The sequence below is a fragment of the Lasiosphaeria miniovina genome (assembly GCF_030549165.1).
Source record: "Lasiosphaeria miniovina strain SMH2392-1A chromosome Unknown B0T26scaffold_1, whole genome shotgun sequence".
NCBI classification, from domain to species: Eukaryota; Fungi; Ascomycota; class Sordariomycetes; order Sordariales; family Lasiosphaeriaceae; genus Lasiosphaeria; species Lasiosphaeria miniovina.
The window spans coordinates 4051711-4077131 of NW_026848220.1; the positions used below are offsets into that span (position 1 = coordinate 4051711).

The following is a 25421-nucleotide window of genomic DNA, read 5'->3' on the forward strand; positions in this document are numbered from 1 at the left end:
TGTCTGTCGTAATAAAAACCCGTGTGTCTTTTTATAGCACAACAAGGCAGAAGAAGTCCTCTCTTTCTCTCTGTTGGTAGGCACAGTAAATAAGATGACCGCAATCCCAAGAGCCGCGTGGTTGTTTTATGCGGTCCCCCCTCCTCCCGCCGAGAGGCCAACAACAATTGTGAGAGAGAGAAAGCGCAAGGCGGGAAAGGGTTGTCAACTCTCGACGTAACGTGGGCTGGACCCCTGTTGATGTGAGAGACAGGGTGATGATGAGAGAGAGTGCACTGACTGGCACGAACGCCAATCACTATCAACACGTTCCATTCCCCACACAAAATGCGACCGTGGTGAGGGGACTTGAAAGGTCGTGCTCAACGAGGGGTTGCCAGCCAGCCAGCACTCGAGACTCGAAGAAGAGCTCTATTCTCGACTTATGAAAGCAAGGGCATAATAAACCACAAGCGCCTTAAAAATACTCAGCACCTGGTAAGATATCTGCAATATCGGCGGACTAGACACATAAACTAGCCAGATGCCGATCGAGAAAAAAAAAGAAAAAAAAAGAGGTTTCTTGTCTAACTAGCCGCCGTCGTCTTACTCAGTCGGCGACTCTGCGACTCTGCTGTGTTCATTTTGAGATTTGTTTAGTCATCTCCATCCATCTACACCCATCCACCCACAGGAAGATGGATGTAAGCAAGCCGACAAGAAGCAAAGCGCAACTCAGATAATAAAAAGGCACTAGTCTCTTTGCGGGCCGTCGAAACAAGTTTCCATCCTTTAGATTAAACATCCCCGTATCATATAAAAAGCTTTGACAGTGTTGCTGCAGGCTTTGGTCGTACTAAAGCCGCTTTGGCCCCTGTGGGGCGGGGGGCTGTTTGTCAGTGAGACGGTGACGAACAATACATTTCTCCCCAGAATCTCCCATATCACCGGAAAGTGTCGCAGATTCCTGGTTCTAACCTGAAGAAAAGTGATACGGGGCAAAATATGGAATAGTTGAAGGTCTTAAGAACTCTATCTGAGAGAAACAAATACGTCTATGCTTTTGGGAAATCGCTATACGCATCTTGATTGCCGAGTTAGACGGCCCTCCCATCCTACGATTTAACAGTTTCAGTTGCCTCCGGTGCTGCAGGAGCAGGCTGCACAGCAGGCTGCTCAACGGGCTGAGAGGACTCGGCCGTCGTGGAGTCAGTTGCTGCAGACTTTACCTCTTCTCCTTTGATGCCATGGACAACTCTCAGACCTTCCGCTTTCTGCGTAAGGGCATCCAATTGCTTCTTCCGTGTGATTCGTTGTTGCACGTCCTCAGCAAGGGTCTTGAGGCTAATGAGCTCGCCCTCCTTCAACGGGTGGTCGTCGGGGAGACCCATCTCCTTGAGTCGTGCTTTGCCTTGAGCAAGCTCGTCCTGCAATCCAACGTTAGCGTCTGAAAGAGAGCAGAACGACCGTCAATCTATGATAATTGCCACCAAGCGAAGACTTTGCAGCCAATACAAGACGGTCGTCAGCGAATACGTACCTCGCCCAAGATGAGAGCAAATGGAACACCGTTTGCCTCAGCTGCCTTGAACTGATTCTGGAATTTTGGCTTCAGCTTGTAGAGAAATTCGGCCTTCACAAATGTTAGTCCCCATGTAATCAGCGAGCTCGTTAGAGGTCTGGTCTGTATATGGCCCGCACATCTCTCCCTCACCACAGTTCCAGAGGCCAGACTCACCTTGATTCCAGCACTCCACAGAGAGGCGCAGATTTCGCTTCTCTCCTTGAGTAATCCTGTGAAGTCTTTGCCGCCACCGAATGCCATGACAAAGACATCGACGTCGTTCTTCCTAGGCTCCTCAGTCTTGTGCTGAGCCTTCATTCTCGCGTTGGTAATAGAGAAGATGCGGTCAATGCCGAAGGAGATACCGACACAAGGCACTTGGCTCTTTCCAGAGAACATGCCCACGAGATTGTCATATCTATTATCACATGTCAGTATAGTAATGGTAAAGTCGTCGCCAAAAGAAGCCAGTAGCGGCGTTATGCTTAAAGTGATCATGGCCAGTTTACGAAAGGATAAAGTTGTCGGGCACTAACCTGCCACCTGCCGCGACAGAACCTATATGATGTTAGCAATGGAGACGTGTTGATGTGTAACTAGGCAAAGTGCCTCACCTATTCCTACGGTTGGGTCATTGGAACGATCCTCATCAGGATCCCCAGACTTTCCACTTTTCTTTCTAGGTGCCTTAGACAAGGAGTCTGAAGCAGCCGCGGAAGCAGCCGCGGAAGCAGATACCTCAGGAGCAGAGCCTTCAGTGACCACCTCGTAGATGACTCCTGTGTAGTCTTTCCGATGTTTAGTTGAGTGAAGAACTATCTAACAGCGCGAAGTTTGGTGCTTACAGTCAAGTCCTGAAAAACCCACAAGAGTTAGCAACCGGGATCGAGATAAGGCGCCTTGATCGGCCATAGCTAGAAGTTCGCAGTTGGCGCCACAGTTCTTTCTCGGGAAAACATACCTCTGGCGAGAGAAAGGTCAAAGGAGACGGTGTGGAGGGCACCGAAATACTCGAGGTAGGTAAAAAGCGCCTCAAGGTCTGCGAATCCTTGCTGCATGGACGGGTTTGCTGAAAGATCCTCATCCTGCTTCAGCTTCTCGAGCAGGTCTCGCTGCCCTTTGAGTACCACCCACTTGCCTGTCACGTTGTTAGCCATGTCAACGGGCAGAATAAAGTCGCACTCACCAATCTTGTCAGCGACAGCAGAATCCAGGCCCTTTTCATCGACCATTTCCTTGCGCACATCTTCCCAGGGCATCTTGTCAAGCTTGTCGACGGCGGACGAGATGGGCCGGATCAAGTTCTCAGGGACTCCGCAGACCTGGAAGATGCCATCAAGGATCTTACGAGAGTTGAGCTTGATGGTGTATGCCCCTTGCCAGCCAAGGCTGTCAAACACCTCGTTGATAATCCGTATCTACTTAGACGGTAAGTATGCTACATTGGCCGAGCCGAAGAAAGAATATGCTCGGATTTAAGCCTCCCACGTACAATTTCGGCATCCGGAATCATGGGATCAAATGCGCCCTAACCACCAAGATTAGAATACAGTACCAGATCAGAGCATGCCACTCTGGGATTCAACGGTTCATACCGCAATGTCAAAACTTCGGCAAGGGATTACACGTTAGCACTTTGCGAAAGTCTAGTTTACGGGTAGCCCTGCAGCCACAAAGCAGGATCGAGGAAGACATACTCGCATTGATACTGAAACACGGAATAAGTGTTAGCTCTCAGATATGTTGGATCCTCGGGGGAAGACCACTGACAAACTCTCGCATGCGACCCTTCTTGACAGCCGGCTGGTCTCGGCGGTACACCTTTGCGATGTGGTAGCGCTTGATCTGTGTGATGTTCTTGTGCATCGCCAGGTACCGGGCTGTAGCCAAAGGTTAGCATCCGGTGGCGGGCAGGGTTATATGCATTGCCATACCGAAGGGAACAGTCAGGTCATATCTCAAGCTGCATAGCTCGCCGCCCTGGTCCGCAAGGTCGTACTACAAAGACGGCCGTGTTAGTCGGACGTGGTGCCTGCGGAGTGATATTCTAAAGAAGGAATGCGTACGATGAGCTTGCTGTCCTCTCCATACTTCCCTGTGTCCCCATGTCAGCGAGCGACCGGCGACCGACTTAGCCTTGATGCTGAAGCTTCGTACCTGCGAGGATTTCTATGACGAGCGGGTTAGCTGGATTTCCCAGAGACAAGACGACAGGACAGACACGTACCCCTTAGCTCGAAAACAGGCGTGTCGATTGTTACGCCGCCGTGACGTTCTGTTGGCGCCGTTAGCAAGTGTCGCAGCCATTGGTCGCGTGCTGGGTCGCGGGCCACATACTGAAGACCTCGGTGATGGTGGAGAAGATCTTCTCTCTTATTATCATGTCACTTCCATCCCCTGCATAGTAGTATAATCGATCAGCCGAGGCTCGGAGGGGGCGCACAATGCCTGGGGAGCTGCGTACAGTCTATCGTGCCCTTCGGGGTCCTGTAATAGTGGCTCAGTTAGTTTGGAACATTACCACAAGCTGTTGGTAGCCAAGGTAAAAGGAAGGGCTCCATGAAGAAAACACAAAAGCAGATGTCTTATTTTGGAGAAATGCGACTGCTTGGGCTGATGTGCGGGGCTCGTGGGTGGTGGGCATACTTGATTTCGAACTTGCCGCCTTTGGGCGCCATGTCTTCGACGAGAGCGGCGGGGGCCTGAAGCCGGAGGTTTCGGGTGCTGGTCGCGAAGCTTCGTCGGGAAGCGAAATAGGCGGCTGCGGGTGAGGATTGCGCAGAGTGCTTGAGTGCCAGTGCCAGTCGTCGTTCTGGTCTAGAGGACCGAATGATGAAAGTCCACAAGCCGTGCATCCAAAGTGCGGGCAGTAAATCTGGCGTGGGTGACTCAATCGTGTCCCGCCTTGCATCAGGGAAAATCGACTTTGGGACCCAGAATGCGGGACCTTGCTGCGAGGCTGACGAGGCTGACGCCCTGGGAAGCAAATCAAGTGGCCAGTGCAACGGTGTCAGTGCTCTGGGAGGTATGTACTGTTCGTACTGTGTGCTATTGGCCTAACGCTGCCCCACAGTAGGGGTTTTGTCCCGACTCCCAACATCCCATCGTCGTCGTGTTAAAAAGTCAAGTCCCGTTTCTTTCTCATATTCATGCTCAAGGTTCGGCATCTACCTACGATATCTTGCCGCAATATCTTTCCATTATTTCGACAATATGTTCATGTCCCCAATATAGAAGATTTTCCACGAATACTGTTTCCTGTGTCTGGTTTCGTGCTTCCCGGCCACAAATGGATGCCACATGCCGACTCCTCAGATCAAGATTTACTAAGAACTACAACATTTCGTCAAATATTACAACTCATTGGGTTCAATTGACTTCTCTATCAGTGCCCAAAAATGTCCCGCCCCTTCTGCTGGCTTCTTTATGTGCATTTTCTCAGCTTCAAAGAGTCCTAGAACCTTGAGAGGCCGGGAATACCACCGTCGGATGAGCACTGAAGAAGACAGGGGGACGATGCAGTGAACGTGCCAAAGGCAATATTCCGCGTATAAGGTGCTCCGTAGACGATCCGGCCCCAACTAGTTTTTTTGTTGGTTTTCCCTAACGGAAGGATCAAGCGATTCCTAGATAGGTATTTAATCTTGTCTGAACCTACCCGTTCACTCCGTGTCTGTTCTAGGAACTCTTCTCGTAGTTGTAACTCCTGTCTCGCGACCGGAACCTCAAGGCTAGGGTTCTGTCACCGTGTCAACATGGCCGCAGCCGTGCCTCCCATGTACACAAACACTCCGCTGGTGGTGATAGCGACGCCCCAGTTTGAGACAGGCGAGGTGCGTCAACCCTGAACACTTAACCGCGACCTTGCCAGACGGATCCCTTTACAGTCGCGGCCTCCCACATGGCCCTGAGCCACAACGCGTTTATCCGCGGCTTCAACAGCATCTACCAGCGGGCACCTCGCGTGCCCCCCGCCATGAAGAACGACTTTGTTGGCTACTGTATTGCCTGGCATGCATGTGTTGCGGCGCACCACCGCTTTGAGGAGACGGAGCTGTTCCCTAACCTGGACAAGGCAGCTAGTCAGCACGGTCTATGGGGCGGTTGAAGAACACGGTACGTCTTTGCCGCGTACGCGCGCGTAAATATTACTGCTCGTATGTCCTGGGTCTCGTCTCGGTGTAGGCTAAGCTAACCTGACTTTCCGCTTTGTGCCTTTTGGTCAACACAGCTGCCTTTCACGGCGGTATGGGCCGGTTCAAGGGCTACCTGTTAGAGGAAGGCGCCGGGTTTTCGGGCACCGGGCTCATGGCCATCATGAACTCGTTCAAGGAGCAGCTACACTCACACCTGAAGGCAGAGCCGCCCGCCATCGTGGCGCTTGCCAAACACAGCACCGCTGAGAACGGAGGGCGTTGGAGTAATCAAGGTTCCAAGTTGGAATATCATGTTTCGCATGGTAGTGTCCAGCGAGAGCGCGTACGACAAGAACGGAGAGACCACCGCCAATTTTCTTAAAAATATCTACAAAAAGTCCAAGGAGTCAGACGTGAAGTCAGTCATGAAGAGAGAAAAGAGAAACAACGGCCGCGACCTCTTTTACATTGTGGGGTCCCTGAGTCTTGATATAGCCCCAAAGTTCCCAGGCCGACTCCGCTCGTTTGGTTACAGCAATGACTCGGATTCCTGCCACCACGACATTAAACTCCCTGAGGAATTCAAACTTATCGAGTGCTACTTATTTCTTGACCCCAGTAACGGGGATCTCGTCTTCCATAATACATACGACCCGGTTAACACGACCGTTCTTCTAGGTAATTCAAAGAAACGAGCGGAGACTTTCGTGCACCGGCCAGAAGAAAAGAGTGCCGACTTGGCAAGAGGTGTTCAACAGATCGTCCCTAGGCCAGCCAGGGGAATCAGGATCCAAATCGTCAACATGGTCTTTAAACTTCAATGGAGTGATAAAGCCTTGGACCCAAAGTATAAGGGAATTTGCTCGGGGTTATATCGTACAAGGGCTCGGCAGCTCGAGGCAGACGGCTGGAGCCGCAGAACTCGAGGCTTGCCGACCCCCGTAAATAGCTACATCCGCGTACCGATACTAAGTGAGCTTTACAACCTATACAACGAAAACGACTTGCTCGACTATGGTGTCTATAACGACATATTCAAAATTCTCGATGAAATTAAAAGGAAGCATACGCCGCCAAGGCCACGTGTAAAGCATCTGCCCGTGCCGAGGCATCTAGTAATGGGAACTGGAAATCCGACTGTTTTGCTATGGAGTGGCGTTGTTGGAAATTGAAACACGTGAGTGCCTACTTAATTAATATCGGCTTCTCGTAGCCGACGCCGTCTCGTTTCTCTCACCACTAATTAAGCATGAATGGTTGTAAGAGAACCTTGTCCACGTCGTGACGGTTTTCAAGGATAGGAAGACGAAAGAGCTGCAAATTCTCGTGCTCAGGCTTTACTGAGAGAACCTAAGAACTCTCCTCATCCCGCACCACACCCCACGTGAAAAAGGTACCAGCTTTAGCATGAGGGGCGGCAACAAGGGGCGCATAGAGCCAAAAATAGCCGAGCCTGGCCTCTTAAAATCACTGGCCGTCTGGAATTCGCCCGAAGTGTCAATGGACGGCCTCGTCTACTCCCAGTCCGACATGTGGTCGATGGGCCACCTGCTGGTCGACGCCATGGGCTTTGTCTGCCCGGCCGAGCCCACCGCCATGGGACACGATGCCTGATGCGTCAAGCTGCGTTTCCTGGGCATGAAGGACGCCGAGACCAAGTTCACCGAGGAGGACGATGCCATGCCCGACTACAAGAACGCACGGGGAGAGCATGCCACGGAAAGAAACCAGATGGTGCGCTACTGCCGCCGGCTGGACTGTCTCGCCCGAAAGAATAAAGGGTTCCCGATGATTTGCAAATACCTCCTGTGCTTGGACAGAAAGAAGCGCAAGACGCCGGCCAGGTGCCTCGAACTGCTGGAACAGGATCCCGAAAACCTCTGGCTTCGGTACTTTGGGTAATGGTAGGAAGTCAGTGCCATCTTGGCCCGGCGCCCAACACGACAGCCAGCTGGCCCGGCGCGACAAAAAGGGGGGTAGAGCAACAGTGCATAAACCTGGTGGCAATGTGAATTGTAATTACTTAGACTACATACCTTGGGTACCTATTTAGTGACTTGATGGAGAGACGGGCAGCGGGGGGTGGTGTCTTGGTGTTTGTTCTGACATTTACGTTCCCAAATGAAATGCCGAAAAACTAAGGTACATTACAATAAGAGCCGTTTTCCTGTTTTCAAATAAATGTCAGAGTGGGGGTGCGGGTTTGCGACCAGTCAGCATTCCCTAGAGGGTCACAATCAGCCACCGGCCAACCCAGCCCTCCTCCCCCCCCTCTTTGGGAGTCCGGCCCGCAGCTGAGTACCTAGGTTAGGCCACCGAGTCTACTTGGACCCACAACTTCAGTGTTGGCTGATATAAGCTAATGCTATGATTAGATACCGTAGTAGTTGATTGCTGAAATTCCCAACTCGGCTTTATGAGGAGTCTATACCCTGGCCTGTTGTATACAAGCTTGATTACATCTTCCCCAGTTGATATCTGTATGCGAGGTATTTCAGACTACTAATTATGCAGCGCAGCAGCAGCGAAAGAATACGAGTAGAGAGACAGTTAACAAGGTTGCTAAAGAAGATAGCTCGCAGTTTTGATTCATACTTAATCAAACTGGCCCGGGCAGTTGGAGTCTAGTTATGGACACTGGTTCCGCCGTTCGGCCAAGGTGGCAATTACAAGTCTGCCCTGGTCTACTCGGAATGGGAGGGAATCTCGGATCATGGATGTGGGCGTCCTGATTATTATTCTACATCTCATACAAGTAGAATGACGATAATCATGCTATAGGCAATTGATCCCATAACATGGCTTCGCTTTTCCAAAGCCTCCGCCTGGCAGTTTCGACGTTGGAGATGGATCAAAGCCACCCTAAAACAAAGCCTTGGACCGCACGCGCTACGCATCTCGAGCGGCCGCTAAATGATTAAGTACAAAGACACTGAGACCCTAGCGGAAAATAGGGAAAGAAAAAGGAGAAGGAAAAGGCGAGAGGGCATAACACGCCCGGCAGATAATTCTGTCTGCAGGACAAATACAATCTGGTTTACTAATATTTGCATTAGATACTAGAACTAGGTAATTAGACGTCCGATAACTAAACTTTTCCCCGCCCACTAGCGGCATAATTATCGAGCTTTTTTGACGACGAGAGGCCCTCCCCGGGAATCCTAATCTCCATCGCTTTCGTTGCCTGGTTTTGATTTCACATTATCGTGGCAAAACCAAACATGGCTCGCTGGTTTGATTTGTTCTCGTGGGGGGGGGGGTTGGAGAATTTGGGGTTTTAATGAAAATAAGAAGAAATATATATATTGGCGACAAACCCGCCTGCATGGTAGTATCCAAGGAAACCATCCTGTTGAGGACACAGAACCACAGAGGAGGCTCAATAGCCGCGCGCTCGGCCATTCGCTGTCCCACCAGGATTGGTTTGGTTTCCTTGGGGTTGACAGGGTAAAAAGGGGATGTGATAATATCAGCAAGGCGTACTCGTACCTGGTATTAGTTACCGAGGTAATAAGTAGGTAACCAACTGCATTTGCTCAGAGAACTCGAAAACAAAATCTGCGTCTGAATATTAGACGGAACCTGCCGTCTAGTCTAGCTAGGTACCTAAGGTAGGGAAGGGAAGGTAAAGTGAAATCGATTTCCCCCATATCCGCTTCTTCGTTTATGTCCCTTCTCGTTTCTGCAACACCGCCAAATATAATAATGTCTTCAAAAAAGTTGCTTGTTCGTTAGTTATCTGCCAAGGGAGTGTTTTTTTCCCTGATTCCTGTTTTTTTCTTGTTTTCTTCCTTGTTTTTTTTTTCGTTTCTCCATCCCCAGAGGCTCCGGTCCTCACGAGGCAAATTCCGATTTCAAAATTAGTCCTAATTCGCCTCTCTCAGGTGGGTGCCCTTTCCTGAAGAAAGCGTGCCGGACAACGACATTGACTCCAAGGACGAGACCAAGGTCATGGGCGAGGACTTGTCGCTTCCGCCCAGTCCGCTGCCGCTGCTTGAATCAGATCTCACCGTCCTCGATGCCGATGGTTTAGGCCACAAGGCGGCGGGGACTTCTATCAAAGGGTGAATATAATGGTTTTCCTTACCCACCCTTGCTATAAAGTCGTAGCGGTTTTGCCGCCAACGGTTGAGGCATTGGGTTAGTGACATTCGGCCTCTGGGATCGATGCAGAGAAGTTGTTGGTGACACGCTGGGATGGCGCGTTTGTGGGACACGGGGTCGCTGAAGGTTGCGAGCCACTCGAGGCGAGAGTGCCATCTCATCAACCGGTGCCAAACCTCCAACTTAGTGATCTGCGGTATTGTGTTATCCGAGTTAATTCTCGCCGCTTCATCCTCGACTTCTTCTCTCATACTCCTATACCAAGCCTCATCGACCTTGACATCGAATTTCTTATAAAGATCGTTTTGTTCTCCCTTTTCAGCCACAATCTTTTCAGACTCAGCCATTGCGCGATACCATTTCCCCCCGAGATCTGGGATTTCAGCCAAGGTACCAAGATGATTTAGCTTGTCTTTCCACTGTTTAGAAGTCATGAGATGAGAGTTCGAGCAAATGTATTCCTGGGCCTGAAGAAACAGCATGGCAAGCGAAGGCTGATGTGACGTCTCTGTGGCCTTTGAGAGCGGCCCGAGGAGCTCTGGCGCATGGTAGGATTCTAGAATTTCCCATTTAGTAAAATCCTTGGTCGGACTCGGTTCTTTGGGAGTTTTTTGGGGGGCTTCAACGGCGAAGCCAAAATCCGCAATGACGAATTTGTAGTTTTGGGCGACGATTTCTTTCGGCGCCGGACCACCAAACATGAACGGCTCGTACAGTATGTTGTTTGCTTTGAGGTCAAGGTGCCAGACTCCCTGCCCTGCCAGGTAGACCAGCCCTTCGAGGACGCCTTTCACCAAATATGGCATCCATGAGGGCTGATACACAACTGGGTGACTGCAGTTGTGATTGGCGGTACCTTGGAGCTCCAGGCGATTTCGTGTCATTAGGGTTTCCAAGCTGCCCAAGTATCTCTTCATTACGATGCGCTGCTCGCCCCGGAGCGTTTCGCACCTTCTAAAGTCGACAATGTTGTTCTATGACCAGACGCGCATTAGATTAGAAAAGGAAGGAGGCTGAATAAATAGCAAGCAACATTACTCACATGCTTCAATTTCAGGCCCCATTTCACTTCGTTCAGCACCTGTTTCACAGCTGGCCTCCAGGCTATTTTCGCTTCATTTTTGTCCAAGTAATGCAACGCCACCTTTACTACGAATGTCTTGCCCGTTCTGTGGTCGAACCCGGCCTTGACTTCGCCGTACCTGGCATCGTCGGCATTCTCCAGGATCATGAAGGAGAAGTCGGTGTGGGCACTTTCAAGGAACCCGGGCACGAAGTTCATCCTGGGCTTGGAGGCGTCTGACAGAAAGAGTGCCATTTCCAGTCGCCGAGCCGTCGACAGGCACAAGTGTCGACTATATTCTCGGTCCCAGTCCTTGTCTGACTTATGAATGTTATTCCATTCGAACTTGAATCTAGCTTCGCCCACAGTGATGACATGTACTGTATCATCTCCCTCGCCTCTGGTGATAATCTGGTTGCGACTGGGATTATTTTCAAACGCATTTATGGGCTTTTTTTGGACTTTGTGCAGCGATGTGAGTTCGAGATTGATAGTTGGGATAATTGGCGTAGGCGAATACTTGTAGACGGTTGCCATCCCGCCGGTGTTGTCCTGGAAGACGAGCTGTCCATCCTCGGGATCAAAGAAAAGGAAGCAGTGGTGCGACGAGTACCCGCAATTGGCGGGGAGGATAATGTCGTTGGCTTCGGCCGTGCCAAATGAGAGTAGCTTTCCACTAGGCGTCTTAGGGTCGTAAGTATGCATGACGGTGAAATATCCGGGGTGGCCCTCGTTTGGCGCTTCATACTTCGTAATCAACAAAGGGTTGTGCTCATGATTTAATTTGACGATGTCTTTGGCCTTGTCGCCCGCGGGGGAGAGCTTGAAAGAAGCGACGTTATCGAGGACGAGGGCTTGGTCTTCTATGCGTCCTCCTCGCGACGCTGAAACTGGCGAATCCGCTCGGTCTGGCAATGCCGACGGCATACTATCACGATCACTGGATGATGGCCGTTGTGGGCTCGATATTGATGAACTGACGCGGTATAACGGTCCGTGTGACGTGTTGGGCGCTGCTCAGGCCTCGTGGGGGTCACACACAGGGAGGGTCAGGGAGGGGGATTTGAAAGAGTATTAACGGAGAGTGTGGGGTTTGATATTTCAAACAGAACGAATGGAAGGAGAAGAAAAAGGAAAGACGAGAAGAGAGATGAAAGGGCGGGGCGGGCAGCCTAGAGTGTGGGACTGTGGGTGGGCTGTTTCGGCCTTGATCCTCGGGCCCGTGGCGGCAGGCTCCAGGCGATTCGGTGGGTGGGTGGGCTGGCCGCGGGCTTGTTTAGTGGAGGTCAATGGCCACCTAGTCGCGTCGCAGGCTTGAACTCTTGCATTAAATTGGACAGACAGCTTGTTTGAGAGGGTGTCCGACTCCGGGCGGCGGTTTTCATCAAATAGGTAACCAAAGGTAATGTAGGAAGGTGGTGAGAGGGGTCCGTCCTGGACCTGGACCTGGACCTGTTGTTCCAACTTCCCGTCGGGCATGTGCATGTACCCGTTGCGTTGGGTGCTGGCTGCGCCTCAGTTTTCCTCCGGCGATTCGCGACCAACATACTCTTGGCAACCCGAAGGAAGGAATGAGGATGAGCGGCCACTGACCTGAAGAGCGGCCCACCCGGAAATGCTGTTAAACCAGAGCCGAGGGAATGCGGCCCGTTTGCGGCAAGGACCGTCAGGTCAGGCCATCTGCTCTGTGCCACCGCGAATTTTGTACCCACCAACATACCCCGTACCTTGATTACCAATGCAACCTAGCTCAGGCGTATTTCCCCAGAGATCGGATCCCCCCGAACCGCCTCCTCCACTGTTCTGGGACTGGAACTGCCCGCTTCCCCCAGCCGCGGTATCAATTAGTGCCGGCTTTTGCTTGTACTGTGCCCAAAGGCTTGCTGGCGGCGGCGGCGGATGCCGTTGTCCCAGATGATGTCGAGGAACAAGATCCCTGGCTTCCGGACGATGCAGCAGCTGCTGGTGCCACCACCACCCGCGGAATGTATTGTACCTAATTGGCCTCGTCGGGCACTTATCGATGCAGTCGGCTGGCCAATACCGGTTCGCTGGGTCGGCGGACAGCATAAAAGAGTAACACAAGCGAGACGAGGCCCTTGCGGGTACCCTCCTTGTCGAAGTCGATGCGCGTGGTCCACGTGTCCTTGTCCACGGGCCGGTTGATGCACCAGGCCTCCCCGACCGGCTCGCGGATCCCGATCCCCAAGCTGCCGCCCAGCGACTCCAGCTTGGCCTTCTAGTCGCGCGACCCAATGTCCTGCTCGCGATTGCAGATGTAGCCTATCACCTCGCGTCGCTCGTCAGGCTAAACAGGTCGCCCTCGTAGTTCCTCATGACGATGCGCTCTAGGTCTAGCTCGTCGTTTTGTTCGTGCCTCTTGAAGTCGACAATATTGTCCTATTTGTTTCGATGTGTGTTGAATTAGAAAGAAAGATTCCTGTGGGACCAAATAATCAAGGGGAAATAAATAAAGCAGCACTCACATACTTCAATCTCCTGTCTCATTTCATCTCGTTCCGCAGGTGCTCCAGCGCATACTGTTCCTTTTGCGCGACGTCTTTGCTGCGGTTCCTGACCTTCCACTCCTTGATGGCGTACGTCTTGCCCGTGCGCGGGTCGGCGACACGGCGCGCGACGCCGTATGAGCCCTGGCCAAGCAGGTCGCTGTACCGGAACTTGGTCACGTTCTTATCGATGAACAGAAGCCGCGCGTGAAGTCCATCACGACTCTAGGCCGGGCGTTGAAGGCCTGCCTCTCGAGCCGCCCCGCCGCCTCCACGCAGAGATGCATGCAGGCTCTCGGCCGGGTTCCGGTGTACCTATCGATGTCCACGTCAGCTGCAACCTGGCCTCGCCCACGGTGATGGCGTTGACGCGCCTCTCCTCCCCGCCCCTCCTGATGGCTTGGTGGTAGAGCACGGTGCTGGGGTCCTTTTGCTCCGGGAACGCGTTGATGGTCTTCGTGTCGACCTCGACGTCCTTGGGCTGGTTGATGAACAGGTTCTCCCGCGTCGGGAGCTCTACTCGGCGAACGTGTTCGAGGCGTGGAGAGTGAACGAAATGCCGCCATCCGGCACCTGGCTTTCTTGGCGTTCTGACCATTGGAGCCAGCGACGGTTCAGAACTCGACACAAACTCTGGGTGCTTCGGCCTGGGCTTGTACGACTGTCCAAATGCCCACGTCGGGACACTAATATTGAACGATGATACGCTTTTCGACGACGACGCCAAGCTGCTGCTGGATGACGCCGTGGCCTTGGTATTGGGCTCGTTCGACATGGGCGCGTATTCGACGTAAGATGCGGCGGCCTACGTGGCGGTCTCGAGGTAAATGGAATGAGAGTTGTTTGTTAATTCAAATCTGTCGAGGAGAGCGAAAAGAAGATGGAAATGCGCAGTCAGTAATTGCCGAGAGTATTTGTAAGAAAGAACCAATCTTGGACGGATAATGAAGGCTGTATTATAATTATTCCTAGAATAATTCTCGATGTCTGTCTCCCGGCCCTGTGACCGGTGACGGGAGTCGGGGAGCCTACTGCAGCTCTGTCTTGACTACGGCTTGAAAAGCAGGAACTCTGTTTCGGTCTCGGTCCTCCGGCCCGTCGCAGACTTGAGCGGCTTCTAGGCACCTGCAGCTTCCATGTTCAATAACATGGCCTTTGGGTTTAGAGGAGCGTGAGAGACAGTGGGAGTGAGACCCAGCAGTAACAGCCTTAGACTCGGCAACCTGCAATTGGAAACATGGGATGCTGCACCAGCTACAGTTTAGAGTGAAACCGATCCTTTTGCTTCCGGACGGTGAATTTATGCTGTGCCTCAGCTCAGTGAGGGTCATCCCAACATTGCTCGTGGCAACCTGGAGTGGAGTCGAGCCGTGAATGTGATACTCGGCTGCCTGGGTGCGGAGTCGTCAACACTCTCGAAATCTATGCGGATTTGAGTTAGTCTCAGTTGTTAGGCAGCAAGGCCCGCGGCATAAGTCGGAACAAGAAAAAGAAATGAAGAGGGTTTCATGAGATAATTAAGGCTGGGGTTTCCTTTGAAATTTCAACCAAGCTCCTTTGCTTGTATGTATATAAAACGCACTGATCGACCATGTCTGCCACCACCGGACTACATTCACGTCAGTCTGTCAGATTCCATAGGCTGGAGGATGTGGGCCTTGACGTTGAGAAACGACCGACAGCCCCAGGGGCAGGTACTTGTCAAAGTTCGACTGTCCGAGTCTGCGACGAGCATACCCTGATAATTTCCGGGGAGCACGGGTCCTGGGAGGTTTGTGCCGGTTGGACTGGTCGAGGGGGTGTCTAGGCAAGGCAGAACCATGCCATTCATTCATTTTATTGACTGGTGCGCCCCGAACGACAGGAATCGTCCGTAATTCCGAGGGAGGCATCAACTAATCAAGTCCAACTAGTCCAACTAGTCCAACTAGTTAGTGGGGACAAGTCGATATACGTGTCTCTTACCTTCAATAGTCATTCTGGAAATCCTGTACAGTGTACCGAAGGGTCGGTTCTGATGATATAATTTATACAAAAGGAATGTAATCCGTAGCAGCTTCGATTGTGTGTAAAGCGAATAAGGCAAGTTGTCAGTGTATTGCACCTTCCCGTACCGAGGAAGACAACTTGAAAAGTATTGTAATTGAGGTGCACGTGGAAATAAATGCGCGCAGTCACTTTTGGTTTTGGTTTTGGCTTTGGTTTAAACCGTTGCAGCAGTCCCCGAGCCGTTACGGATACACAACCTCCCTGTGCGTTGCACAAAACACTCTACTACTGTCAGGACAATAAAAACGCCCTGCCAGACGCCTTGCAGGGCGTTTTTGTAGCCCTGACAAGTATCCGTAAAGGGTGAATATCGGTTCGCACATTCGCGGTTGCCGGGATGTAAATCCTACCCGACGTGGTATGTAATAATTAACCCGAACATAGGCACAGATACGGAGGACAGAGTACTGTATATGATTGGTCCGTATTTCGTATTCCGTTTCGGTTCCTTATAATTGGCCGGCAACCCGAGCCAAGAAGCTAGTACCAGTGGTGGCATGGAACTGCAACAGGCAGCAGAGGCACGGCGTGCAGCCCTCACTCAATTCGGAGAATGGATGTGACGCGGACTTTTCTTCAGCCTCTGCTCTTAAGGAACTCTGTTCTTTTTCTTGACTGTCCTCTCAATGCAATGGCGTGGCAGCGGTCCCACGCCATCTCCCATCCTCTCTGACTCTGTTCAACTGTTTTTTGCGTGGTGTATTTGCTGTACTCCGTCCGTTCTTACCTCACCTCAAGCAGGCTGTCTCGCGCCAAACTTCAGCCAACCCATTTTAAAGTTCAAACGTGAGACAGTGGCTGGCCTCGAACCAAACAGACGGGACTCGACCGACCCAACCCCAGACCCAGTCCCGGCATGACGGTCACCGGCCCTGGCCAGGAGAGCAGTCCAGGCGCCAACTCGCGGCTTGTCGAGAGTAACGACGAGAAGTCGACCAACGACAAGCCCAAGAACAGTGACAATGTCAGCGACAATGTCAATGTCAATGTCAATGTCAATGACAAGGACAAGGAGAATAGCAAGGCAAAAGGCGCCCATGCGCGGCCCGAGAGGGAGGCGACGGTCAAGGACTACCTGCGCGTCTTTGGCTACGCCACCAAATGGGACTACGTCTTGATGCTCGGTGCTGGCATTGCTAGCATTGGCGCTGGCACTACACTTCCTCTCATGAACGTCGTCTTTGGCCAGGTTGTCGGAGGCTTTAAGTCGTATTTCGGCGACGACATGGCCCAGGCCGCTGCCGACTTCGAGTCCCAGGTCAATAGGCTGGCCCTCTACATGCTAGCCATCTTTGTTGCCCGCTTCGGTCTCAACTACATCAACAAGTTCTGCTTCCGCCTCATCGGAATCCGCATGTCGGCGGCCATCAGACTGCACTACTTGTGCTCTCTCTTCAGCCAGACCATCCACGTCCTAGACTCCATGCCCACGGGCGCCGCCGCCGGCACCATCACCTCCACATCCAATACGCTGCAGATTGGCATCTCGGAGAAGCTGGGCGTCTTCCTCGAGTGGTCCTCCACCATCGTCACCGCCATCATCGTCGCCTTCACCTACAGCTGGTCGCTGACCCTCGTTACTGCCTCCGTCATTGTGTTTATTGTCATTGTCATCTCCATTCTCCTCCCCCTGATCATCAAGGGCCACTCGAGGCTCACAAAGGCCGAAGCCAAGGGCAGCGCCATTGCTGCCGAGGCCTTCGCTGCTATCCGCATGGTCGCCTCGTGCGGTGCCGAGTCCCGTGTCAGCCAGCGTTATTCCGAGTGGGTCAAGAAGGCCAAAGAGGCCGGCCAGTTCACCTCACCCTTCGTATCCACCCAGTTCGGCCTGATCTTCTTCGGCCTCTATGGCGCCTTCGCCCTCGCCTTTTGGTATGGCATGAAGTCAATGATCGAGGGGCGCATCAACAACGTTGGCACTGTCATCATCGTCATGATGTCCGTCATGCTCATGGTCATGTCTCTCGAGCGCATCTCCACTCCGCTCATCGCCGTCTCTAAGGCCATGGTGGCCGCCGCCGAATTCTTCGCCGTCATCGACGCACCACAGCCCAAGCAGGGCACGCTGAGGGAGCCCGACGTGTCTGCCGACCAGGATATCGTCTTCGAGGGCGTCCACTTTGCCTATCCCAGCCGCCCAACCAAAAAGGTGCTGGACGACCTGAATCTTCGCATCAAAGCCAACCAAAATACTGCCATTGTCGGGCCTAGCGGGTCCGGCAAGAGTACCATCGTTGGTCTCATTGAAGGGTGGTACACCCTCCATGACCAATACGTCATCGCCAAGGCCATCGAGAAGGACAAGATGAAGGAAATGGAGAAGAAGAAGAAGAAGAAGGAGAAGGAGAAAGAGAAGAGAAAGAAGAGCAAAAAGAGCAAAAAGGAAGGAGACAATGCCAATGATGGTGGCAACGACGAAGGCGACGACGACGACGACGACGATGACGAAGACAACGCTACCCTGCTAAATCCCGAAGATATCGGCCCCGCCGTCGAGCTCAAGGGCAGTATATCGACTTGCGGGCACCGGTTGGACGATATAAACATCAAGTGGTGGAGAACGCAGATCGGCCTCGTGCAGCAAGAGCCTTTCCTCTTCAACGACACCATCTACAACAACGTCACCGCCGGTCTGATTGGGAGTCAGTGGGAGAAAGAGCCCGAAGAGGTCAAACGGCAGCTTGTCAAGGAAGCCTGCGCCGAGAGTTTCGCTGACGAGTTCATCGACCGCCTCCCCGATGGCTACGATACCCAGGTTGGCGACTCGGGTGCCAAGCTGAGCGGCGGGCAGCGGCAGCGCATCGCCATCGCTCGGAGCATCATCTCTAAGCCCAAGATTCTCATCCTAGACGAGGCCACGTCGGCCATCGACGTCCGCGGCGAACGCATCGTGCAGGCGGCTCTCGAGAGGGCGTCCAAAGGGCGAACCACCATCACCATCGCCCACAGACTGTCAACCATCAAGAATGCCGACCAGATTTGCGTCCTGCAGAATGGCCGTGTCGCCGAGCAAGGGACGCACGAGAGCCTGCTTGAGAGGGAAGGCGTGTATTATGGCCTCGTCCACGCCCAAAAGCTGTCGCTGGGAGACGATGGGGGAGCCGAGGAGCCCATTGAGGACGAAGACATCAACGCCGTGCTCTCACGCGAAAAGAGCGCGGCGATATCCGACACCGACGCCCCTGCCCAGGGTGCCAAGTGGAAGGAGCGCAGCATCTTCACCGGGTTCGGCAAGCTCCTCGCCGAACAGAAAAGCCGGTACCCTCTCTACGTCATCGCCGTCATCGGCGCAGCGGGTGCCGGTGCTGCCGTGCCCATGCAGGCCTACCTCTTTGCCCAAGTCATCGTCGTCTTCTCCGAGACTGGCGACTCGCTGCTCAACGACGTTACCTTCTGGTCAAAGATGTGGGTTGTGCTTGCTACTGTGGTTGGCTTCAGCTACTTCACCATGATGTTCGTGTCGACGACGGTCGAGCATCACATCTCGGCAGCCTATCGCCAAGAGTATTTTCAGTCGATCCTCTTTCAGAAGACGTCCTACTTTGACCAGGAGGGCAACTCGACAGGCCAGCTTACCGCCCGTCTCTTGGGAGACCCTCAACAGCTCAAAGAGCTCCTGGGCATAAATCTGATGATGATGCTCCTGGGCGTCTTCTCCCTGGTCGGAGCTCTGGCGATATCGTTCGCGTACGGTTGGAAGCTGGCGCTTGTGGCGTTGTGTGTGACGGTGCCGCTCTGCATACTGGCTGGATATTACCGAATGCGTTACGAACTGCAGTTCAACGCCATGAACGAGGTTGTGTTCGCCGAAAGCTCAAAGTTTGGTGCAGAGTCGATAGGCGCGTTCCGCACCGTGAGCTCGCTTGTCATGGAGGACAGCATCGCCGAGAGATATAGCCTACTGCTGAGCAATCATGTGTCGACGGCGTACAAGAAGGCCCGCTGGACGACCGTCATTTTTGCTTTTGCTGATAGTGTATCCCTCGGCTGCCAAGCCCTGATCCTTTGGTACGGCACCCGCCTCATCACCTCTGGGGAATACAGCGTCATATCGTTCCTCGTCACATACATGGCTATCATACAGGGCGCCGAATCTGCAGGGCAGTGGCTCAGTTTCGGCCCCAATGCAGCCCAGGCCAGCGCGGCCGCGAACCGGATCCTCGAGGCCCGCGAGAACCGCATCAAGGACTTGGTCTCGGTCGAAGAGCAGGTCCCTGACACGGCAGGTGGGGTCGAGATTGAGCTCCGGAACATCCACTTCAAGTATCCCACGCGCGACGTGTCCGTCTTCAAGGGGCTCAGCATCACCATCCAGAAGGGACAGTTTGCAGCTCTTGTCGGTGCGTCGGGTTCCGGCAAGACGTCCATCGTCAGTCTCTTGGAGAGGTTCTACGACGTGACGCAGGGCCAGATCCTGTTCAACGGCAAGGACATCACCCAAGTCAACCTGTACGAGTACCGTAAGCTCTTGTCCCTCGTGGCCCAGGAGTCGGCTCTCTTTCAGGGTACCATCCGCGAAAACGTCCTCCTCGGCGTCGACCCGTCCGAGGTGACAGAAGAGCAGATGCACCAGTGCTGCAAGGACGCCAGCATCCACGACTTCATCGTGTCCCTGCCCGACGGCTACAACACCAACATTGGCGCCCGCGGCGTGAACCTCAGCGGCGGACAGAAGCAGCGCATCTCCATCGCCAGGGCGCTCATCCGAGATCCTAGGGTCTTGCTCCTGGACGAGGCCACCAGTTCGCTGGACTCTGGTACGTAATCCTAATGTTTGCGCGTCGGTCTTTTTTTTTCTCCTCCGCGTATGTACGCCTGCCGTATCCGTATTGTTGCTAACACCCCGGCCCAGCAAGCGAGAAGCTCGTCCAGGCCGCCTTTGAGCGCGTGGCCAAGGGCCGGACAACCGTCGCTGTCGCGCACAGGCTCGCCACCATCCAAAACGCAGACATCATCTACGTCCTCGGCGAGGGTAAAGTGCTTGAGTCTGGCAGCCACTCCGAGCTGCTGAAGAAGAAGGGCGTGTACTGGACCATGGTGAGTAGCAGACAGCAGTGCTTCCCGTGACACACCTCTGACTAGGGCGACGGTGTACGGTGCTAATCTCTCTTTCTTTCCAACAGTGCCATAACCAAGCGCTTGACAGGTGAAGAAGAAGCGCATCGCCCGCCCTCTTTTTACCTGGCGCCTGGTAATCTGCCGTGTCCCACTGTACAAATACTCATTGTAATAGCAAGTCTTCCCCGAGTTTTGCGAAGTAAACGAGACGGCAGAGACACTCCTACTCTTCTCTCTCTCTCACGTATTGCTTGAAAAAGGTCAAACTACGGGACAGAATCCTTTTTTCCATGCCCAGGATATATTCCACTTATTTTTTACGTTTTTTTATACATTTGAAGAGGTTCATTTCTTTTGCATTTCGAATATCGGAAAAAGAGTACCCAACTCCGCTGTATACTTGCGTTCATGCATAGTTCGCGCATCGCGTCCAAGGTACTTACTGTAGGGAGGGTATCCGCACCTATCATTGCTATTTCACGTATGTTATATAGCCCTTTTGTAAATAATCTAGCCACCTTACTCTTCACACGCCGCCGATTAACTCGCCTTTCATGAGTTGCATATGTTCAGTATTGTAAGGCTCGGCGTAAGGAATAAACGATGGAAGTCATAACAGTCCTTGATAGAACTGTGTGTATATCTGGCGTTTTGAACCTTGACGAGTAGGTAGTTCTAGTTTCATGAGTGACGTCTCATCTCCTTATCTCCATCACTGTGGCTGCACTAGACTGAGGCGGTCGGCCATTTTCTACGTATGGCCAGACCTGCCCTGCCTCACTACACTGAACTAGATACCGAATAATTACCAAACCTGCCTAGGTAGGTAGCGAATGTAGGTAGGTAGTACCTGTAGTGCTGGTTGCAGGTGGACGAGCTATTTGATGCACACCAAGGAGATCATAGATTCGGCTTTCTCCACGGGAGCTACGATTTTAGTAGGTACCTACCTACTGTAGTAGGTATGCACATAGTGGCGCACGGCAAGAGACAGACAGCATTCATGCAGAAGCTGGCTGGCATTACCAGACGCCGACGCCACGCGCAACGCAGGAGACTAAATCTCGATTTCTTGCATCTCCGTGGGAGGCAAAGAGAGATACCTACTTAGGTATTCGTACATAGAGAGCGAGATAAAAATACAACTACTACCGCATTTCCCCTCTTCTCGCCTGTCTCGTTTTTTCTTCTTGAAGGCAGATCGGGCTTTGTCTCGTTTTCAGTGCAATTGCAACTGCAATTGCAATTGCCTCTCATCCCGCCAACAAGCCACTTTTTCACATAGCGGTATTCCTAGCTGAGCTACTTGGCTACATCACAACAAGGAAGCCATGGACACGACTGTTGATTTTAGTCCGTATCGCCAGGATGGCAAGCTGGTTAGTGCTCCTAGTCTGCTTGTGACGCTGAGCTGCGCGCATTAACGAGCTAACTACTTACACTGGCCAAATGTGCGCGCACAGTACGGATTCGTGTGTGTTGTCACCGGGGCTTCGATGCCCGTCGGCCAGGCCATCATTCAAGAACTAGCGGGTGAGTGAGCGTCTCACGACATGGAGCATATCTCTCTACGTGCTTTCGGGCGGAACATGACAAGCCAGTCCGACTTTTGCTGACAAACATCGCACGGAGGCACAACAGCCCACGGAGCAGCCTCCATCTACGGTGCGTGTTGCCGCAGCCCGAACCTCTGTTACTACCTGAGTATGTATGCGCCACCCCGAGACTAACCAAAATTACGCCCGGAAAGCCTGCGATCGAGCCGCGACAACGGCCGGCAGCACATACAGTGACCTGGTGGAGAGCGTGGCGCGGACGGCGCCCAACACCAAGATCATCCCGTACCCGTTCAACGTAGCCAAGGAGGACGAGACGCTGCTGCTGATCGACGAGGTGCTCAACGCCTTCGGGCGGCTTGACGTGTGGGTGTGCTCGTCGGGCCTGCTGGGCCCGCCGTCGATCCACGAGACGACGGCTGACGACCTGCACAAGTGCTTCGAGGCGCACTCGGTGGCGCCCTTCTTTGCGCTCAAGCACGTGCCGGCCGCTATGGCCAAGGAGATGCGCATCGTGACGTCGTCGTCGGCCCGGCCAGAAGACACAGCAGAGCCACCGCCGCCGCCGTATCCCAACGCGGCGCCCAAGACGCAAAAGTACGGCAGCATCATTGTTATTAGCAGCGTCGCGTCGACGTACGGCGGGTGCTGGGGGCCGGCCTTTACCATGGCGGCGCACGCGGCGCTCGGCGTGGTGCGCGCCGGCGTGGCCGTGCTCAAGGGCTCCAATGTCCGCATCAACTGCATCTCGCCCGGCCAGATCGACGTCGGCGTCGACCTGCACGGCGTAAGTAATTACCTATCCTGTCCTAGCAAGCACGGACGGGCCGGCGCTGCAGAAATCCGGAGACGAAATATGAAAGAGCTCGCCTAGCTAACGATGGGGGACATGCAAATTGTTAGATGGACACACGGGGGATGGCGTCGCAGTTCCCGCCAGCGAGTCTTCAGGAAAAGGAGGTATGTTTCAACCACGCAAGCCCCCCACAAAGATGCTTATCCAAGGGAGAATATCGAGGTATAAATATGTGTGGCCTAACAACACCCTACGGGTCAAAGGCGCAAGAAAAGATAATTGGCCTGGAGCGAGCAGGGCGGCCGCAAGAGGTTGCGAGGGTTGCCGGGTTCCTGGCCAGCGGCTTCTCGTCGTACGTAACGGGCGCGAACCTGGTCGTGGACGGCGGCGCATCGTTAGTTCTTCTTCTTTTTCTTCTTCTTCCCCCCCAAAAACAAAAGCAATTGGACAGCAGCTAAACCCGGCGACCACAGAATCATGAATCCCATGACCATCCCGATCTGATGGGTGGAAAGAGCAGGTGCCTTGTTTAGCTGTGGGGAACGGAGGACACTTGGCCTGGGTTGGTTACGGACTAGAGTAGCGCCGGATAACGGATATCGACGGCCCATCTATGCACCACTGCTAGCCTGTATACAGGGGTAGTTTCTGATAAGATAACACAGCAGCATAGCGTAGCAGCAGCAGCAGGGAAGCGGGGTAGCGGGGTAGCTCCAGCCAAGCTAGTTCTCTTACCTAAATACTGGAGGAGTGCGGATACAGTGAGACAGACATCCACCCCCCTAGCTTATTACCGCCAACAAGGAACGTCGTGTTTCGAGGAATGAGGCGGCGTCCGGTGTCCGACCTCGCCTCATTGCATTGCACATCCTCCCGCGTCTCTGTCCAAGTCTTGTTTGCATTGGCTTCTTCTGCCTCGTACTCCATCCAATTGCAGTCTCTCTCAAGTTTGCCAGGGAGGCGAGTTTGTCTACTCTCTCCACCTCTCTTTCTGACTCTCACTTTTACTCTTTGGGCCTCACATATATCAACCCGACTCCTCACTACTAACCCACGGATCCATTCCCGCTCGAATTCCCACACTTCCACAGTATCGTGGCCAGCCAGCCAGTACATATTGTAATCTAACCCTCCCCCCATACCATACCATCCATACAACACCATGGCCCCCGCCGCGGCGCCCGCCATGCTCTCGAGCTCCAACGCGGAGCACGTACGCGAGACGTGCCAAACGTACGGGCTCAGCGAGGGCGAGTTCGGCGAGCTGCTGGCGCGCGTGACGGCGGCCAAGGCGACGGCGTACTGCCCGTACAGCAAGTTCCGCGTCGGCGCCGTGCTGTTGACGCGCGGCGGCATTTTTGTTAGTGGCGCCAACGTCGAGAACGCCAGCTACCCCGTCACCACATGCGCCGAGCGCGTCGCCTTCGCCAAGGCCATCACCGACGGGCACCGCGGCTTCAGGGCCGTCGCCGTTGCCACCGACATCTCACCCCCCGCGAGCCCCTGCGGCATGTGCCGGCAGTGGTGAGTTCTTTCCCGTCTGTCATCTCCCCTGGTCATATCATGTTGCCTGCTAGGCCAGGCTAGTGGTTTGTTTCTCGAGTAAACGGGACCAGTGGTCAAGCCGAAAACAGGGGGGAGAATTTCGATTTGTCGTGGAAGAAAGACCCAAAACCAAAGACGTTGAAATAGTAGAAACGATACATTAACCAATCCTTCCTATTCGTGCTCACCCGCACATAGCATCCGCGAGTTCTGCGACCTGGAAACGCCCATCATCATGTTTGACGGCGACAGCAACTTTTCCGTGATGCGTCTCGAGGAGGTGTGTATACACCCAGTCTTTCCGCCTTTCCCCCGTCCAATACTTGAACACAAAATAAAATCACTTAACTAACCGACGAACCCTACCCTACTTTCTCCCCCCACCCAAAGCTTCTCCCGCTCTCCTTTGGCCCTGAGGCTCTGGGTGTGCAGTCCCAGGCCTAATTAACGACAGACAATTCTGTGTTTTCTGCTTTCGCGTTTTTGGGGGGTAGGCGGAACGGAACGGCCGGGGCAATGAAGAAAGAGGGCTATTTTTTTGCTCGCTGGGGGGGAGTCAGAAAGAGGAAGGCGTTTTGCAGTCAGTGGTTTAAGCATCATCGTTAGTGGTAGGAGATCTTCATTCATACATAGGGTACGGTACTGACTAACTGGGGTTGCATCTAGTCTCACGACTTCACCGGGGAATGGGATGAAATACGGGGTTGTAGCGTCGTTAGTGAATAGGGAATTACAATACAATACAACACAATACAATGCCTTTAAACATTCCCATATTCTATAGTGTGAAGCGGCTTGTGTTTGTATACGATATACGATATATAACTATGATGATATTATGATGATGGTATCTCTCGAATCATGCTTCCGTCCGTCCACCTGTCCATCCACCCGTCCATCCATCCCCCGGCCCAGCTCACAAAGCAAGCTACTCAGCTCGGCCGGTTATAATAAAACGAGAAAAAAAAGAATGATTCATGGGGGAAAAGAAAAACTCTAGACAGTGATACGGCCTGACAAAAAGCAAACAGACTGGCTAAGTAGGTAAGGTAGCTGACAAGAGA

General features: G+C 53.1%; 7 protein-coding genes across 7 annotated transcripts; 4 read left to right on the forward strand and 3 right to left on the reverse strand.

Annotated features, from left to right (window-relative positions):
* Positions 1-1094: 1094 nt before the first annotated feature.
* On the reverse strand, positions 1095-4221 carry B0T26DRAFT_746069 (uncharacterized protein; the record flags this gene model as incomplete). Its single annotated transcript, XM_060444651.1, has 19 exons — positions 1095-1406; positions 1520-1612; positions 1718-1961; positions 2080-2101; positions 2158-2331; positions 2389-2397; positions 2505-2681; positions 2730-2961; positions 3036-3071; positions 3139-3151; positions 3241-3251; positions 3314-3423; positions 3478-3541; positions 3610-3638; positions 3701-3712; positions 3771-3818; positions 3881-3940; positions 4008-4030; positions 4190-4221. 19 exons carry the CDS (start codon positions 4219-4221, stop codon positions 1095-1097), a joined length of 1701 nt encoding a protein of 566 aa, XP_060302994.1.
* A 1077-nt stretch (positions 4222-5298) lies between these two features.
* On the forward strand, positions 5299-6061 carry B0T26DRAFT_635089 (uncharacterized protein; the record flags this gene model as incomplete). Its single annotated transcript, XM_060436689.1, has 3 exons — positions 5299-5376; positions 5415-5646; positions 5775-6061. The coding sequence occupies 3 exons, from the start codon at positions 5299-5301 to the stop codon at positions 6059-6061; spliced, it is 597 nt and encodes a 198-aa protein (XP_060302995.1).
* Positions 6062-9188: 3127 nt separating this feature from the next.
* B0T26DRAFT_55364 (kinase-like domain-containing protein) lies at positions 9189-11952 on the reverse strand. Its single transcript, XM_060435577.1, has 2 exons — positions 10826-11952; positions 9189-10757 (listed from the first exon to the last, which is right to left on the reverse strand). Exons 1-2 carry the CDS (start codon positions 11771-11773, stop codon positions 9546-9548), a joined length of 2160 nt encoding a protein of 719 aa, XP_060302996.1. The 5' UTR covers positions 11774-11952; the 3' UTR covers positions 9189-9545.
* Positions 11953-12690: 738 nt separating this feature from the next.
* Positions 12691-14128, reverse strand: B0T26DRAFT_670453 (uncharacterized protein; the record flags this gene model as incomplete). The annotated part of the gene is made up of 6 exons (XM_060439179.1): positions 12691-12842; positions 12956-13056; positions 13137-13246; positions 13333-13345; positions 13388-13578; positions 13709-14128. The coding sequence occupies 6 exons, from the start codon at positions 14126-14128 to the stop codon at positions 12691-12693; spliced, it is 987 nt and encodes a 328-aa protein (XP_060302997.1).
* Positions 14129-16258: 2130 nt separating this feature from the next.
* B0T26DRAFT_633540 (P-loop containing nucleoside triphosphate hydrolase protein) lies at positions 16259-20552 on the forward strand (the record flags this gene model as incomplete). The annotated part of the gene is made up of 3 exons (XM_060436548.1): positions 16259-20159; positions 20255-20439; positions 20526-20552. 3 exons carry the CDS (start codon positions 16259-16261, stop codon positions 20550-20552), a joined length of 4113 nt encoding a protein of 1370 aa, XP_060302998.1.
* Positions 20553-21548: 996 nt separating this feature from the next.
* B0T26DRAFT_687203 (uncharacterized protein) lies at positions 21549-23611 on the forward strand. Its single transcript, XM_060440929.1, has 7 exons — positions 21549-21839; positions 21924-21993; positions 22102-22125; positions 22211-22803; positions 22920-22976; positions 23076-23206; positions 23286-23611. The coding sequence occupies exons 1-7, from the start codon at positions 21792-21794 to the stop codon at positions 23314-23316; spliced, it is 954 nt and encodes a 317-aa protein (XP_060302999.1). The 5' UTR covers positions 21549-21791; the 3' UTR covers positions 23317-23611.
* Positions 23612-25126, forward strand: B0T26DRAFT_687210 (cytidine deaminase-like protein). Its single transcript, XM_060440930.1, has 4 exons — positions 23612-24336; positions 24556-24637; positions 24748-24958; positions 25024-25126. Exons 1-3 carry the CDS (start codon positions 23975-23977, stop codon positions 24799-24801), a joined length of 498 nt encoding a protein of 165 aa, XP_060303000.1. The 5' UTR covers positions 23612-23974; the 3' UTR covers positions 24802-24958; positions 25024-25126.
* The last annotated feature ends 295 nt before the right edge of the window (positions 25127-25421 follow it).

Coding starts and splice junctions, on each gene's coding strand:
- B0T26DRAFT_55364 (XM_060435577.1), bottom strand. CDS start 11,773: ATGCCGTCGGCATTGCCAGACCGAGCGGATTCGCCAGTTTCAGCGTCG. Junction 10,758..10,825: donor GGGGCCTGAAATTGAAGCAT/GTGAGTAATGTT, acceptor GTCTGGTCATAG/AACAACATTGTCGACTTTAG.
- B0T26DRAFT_687203 (XM_060440929.1), top strand. CDS start 21,792: ATGGACACGACTGTTGATTTTAGTCCGTATCGCCAGGATGGCAAGCTG. Junction 22,126..22,210: donor CGGAGCAGCCTCCATCTACG/GTGCGTGTTGCC, acceptor ACGCCCGGAAAG/CCTGCGATCGAGCCGCGACA. Junction 22,977..23,075: donor CGAGTCTTCAGGAAAAGGAG/GTATGTTTCAAC, acceptor TACGGGTCAAAG/GCGCAAGAAAAGATAATTGG.
- B0T26DRAFT_687210 (XM_060440930.1), top strand. CDS start 23,975: ATGGCCCCCGCCGCGGCGCCCGCCATGCTCTCGAGCTCCAACGCGGAG. Junction 24,337..24,555: donor TGCGGCATGTGCCGGCAGTG/GTGAGTTCTTTC, acceptor ACCCGCACATAG/CATCCGCGAGTTCTGCGACC. Junction 24,638..24,747: donor CCGTGATGCGTCTCGAGGAG/GTGTGTATACAC, acceptor CCCCACCCAAAG/CTTCTCCCGCTCTCCTTTGG.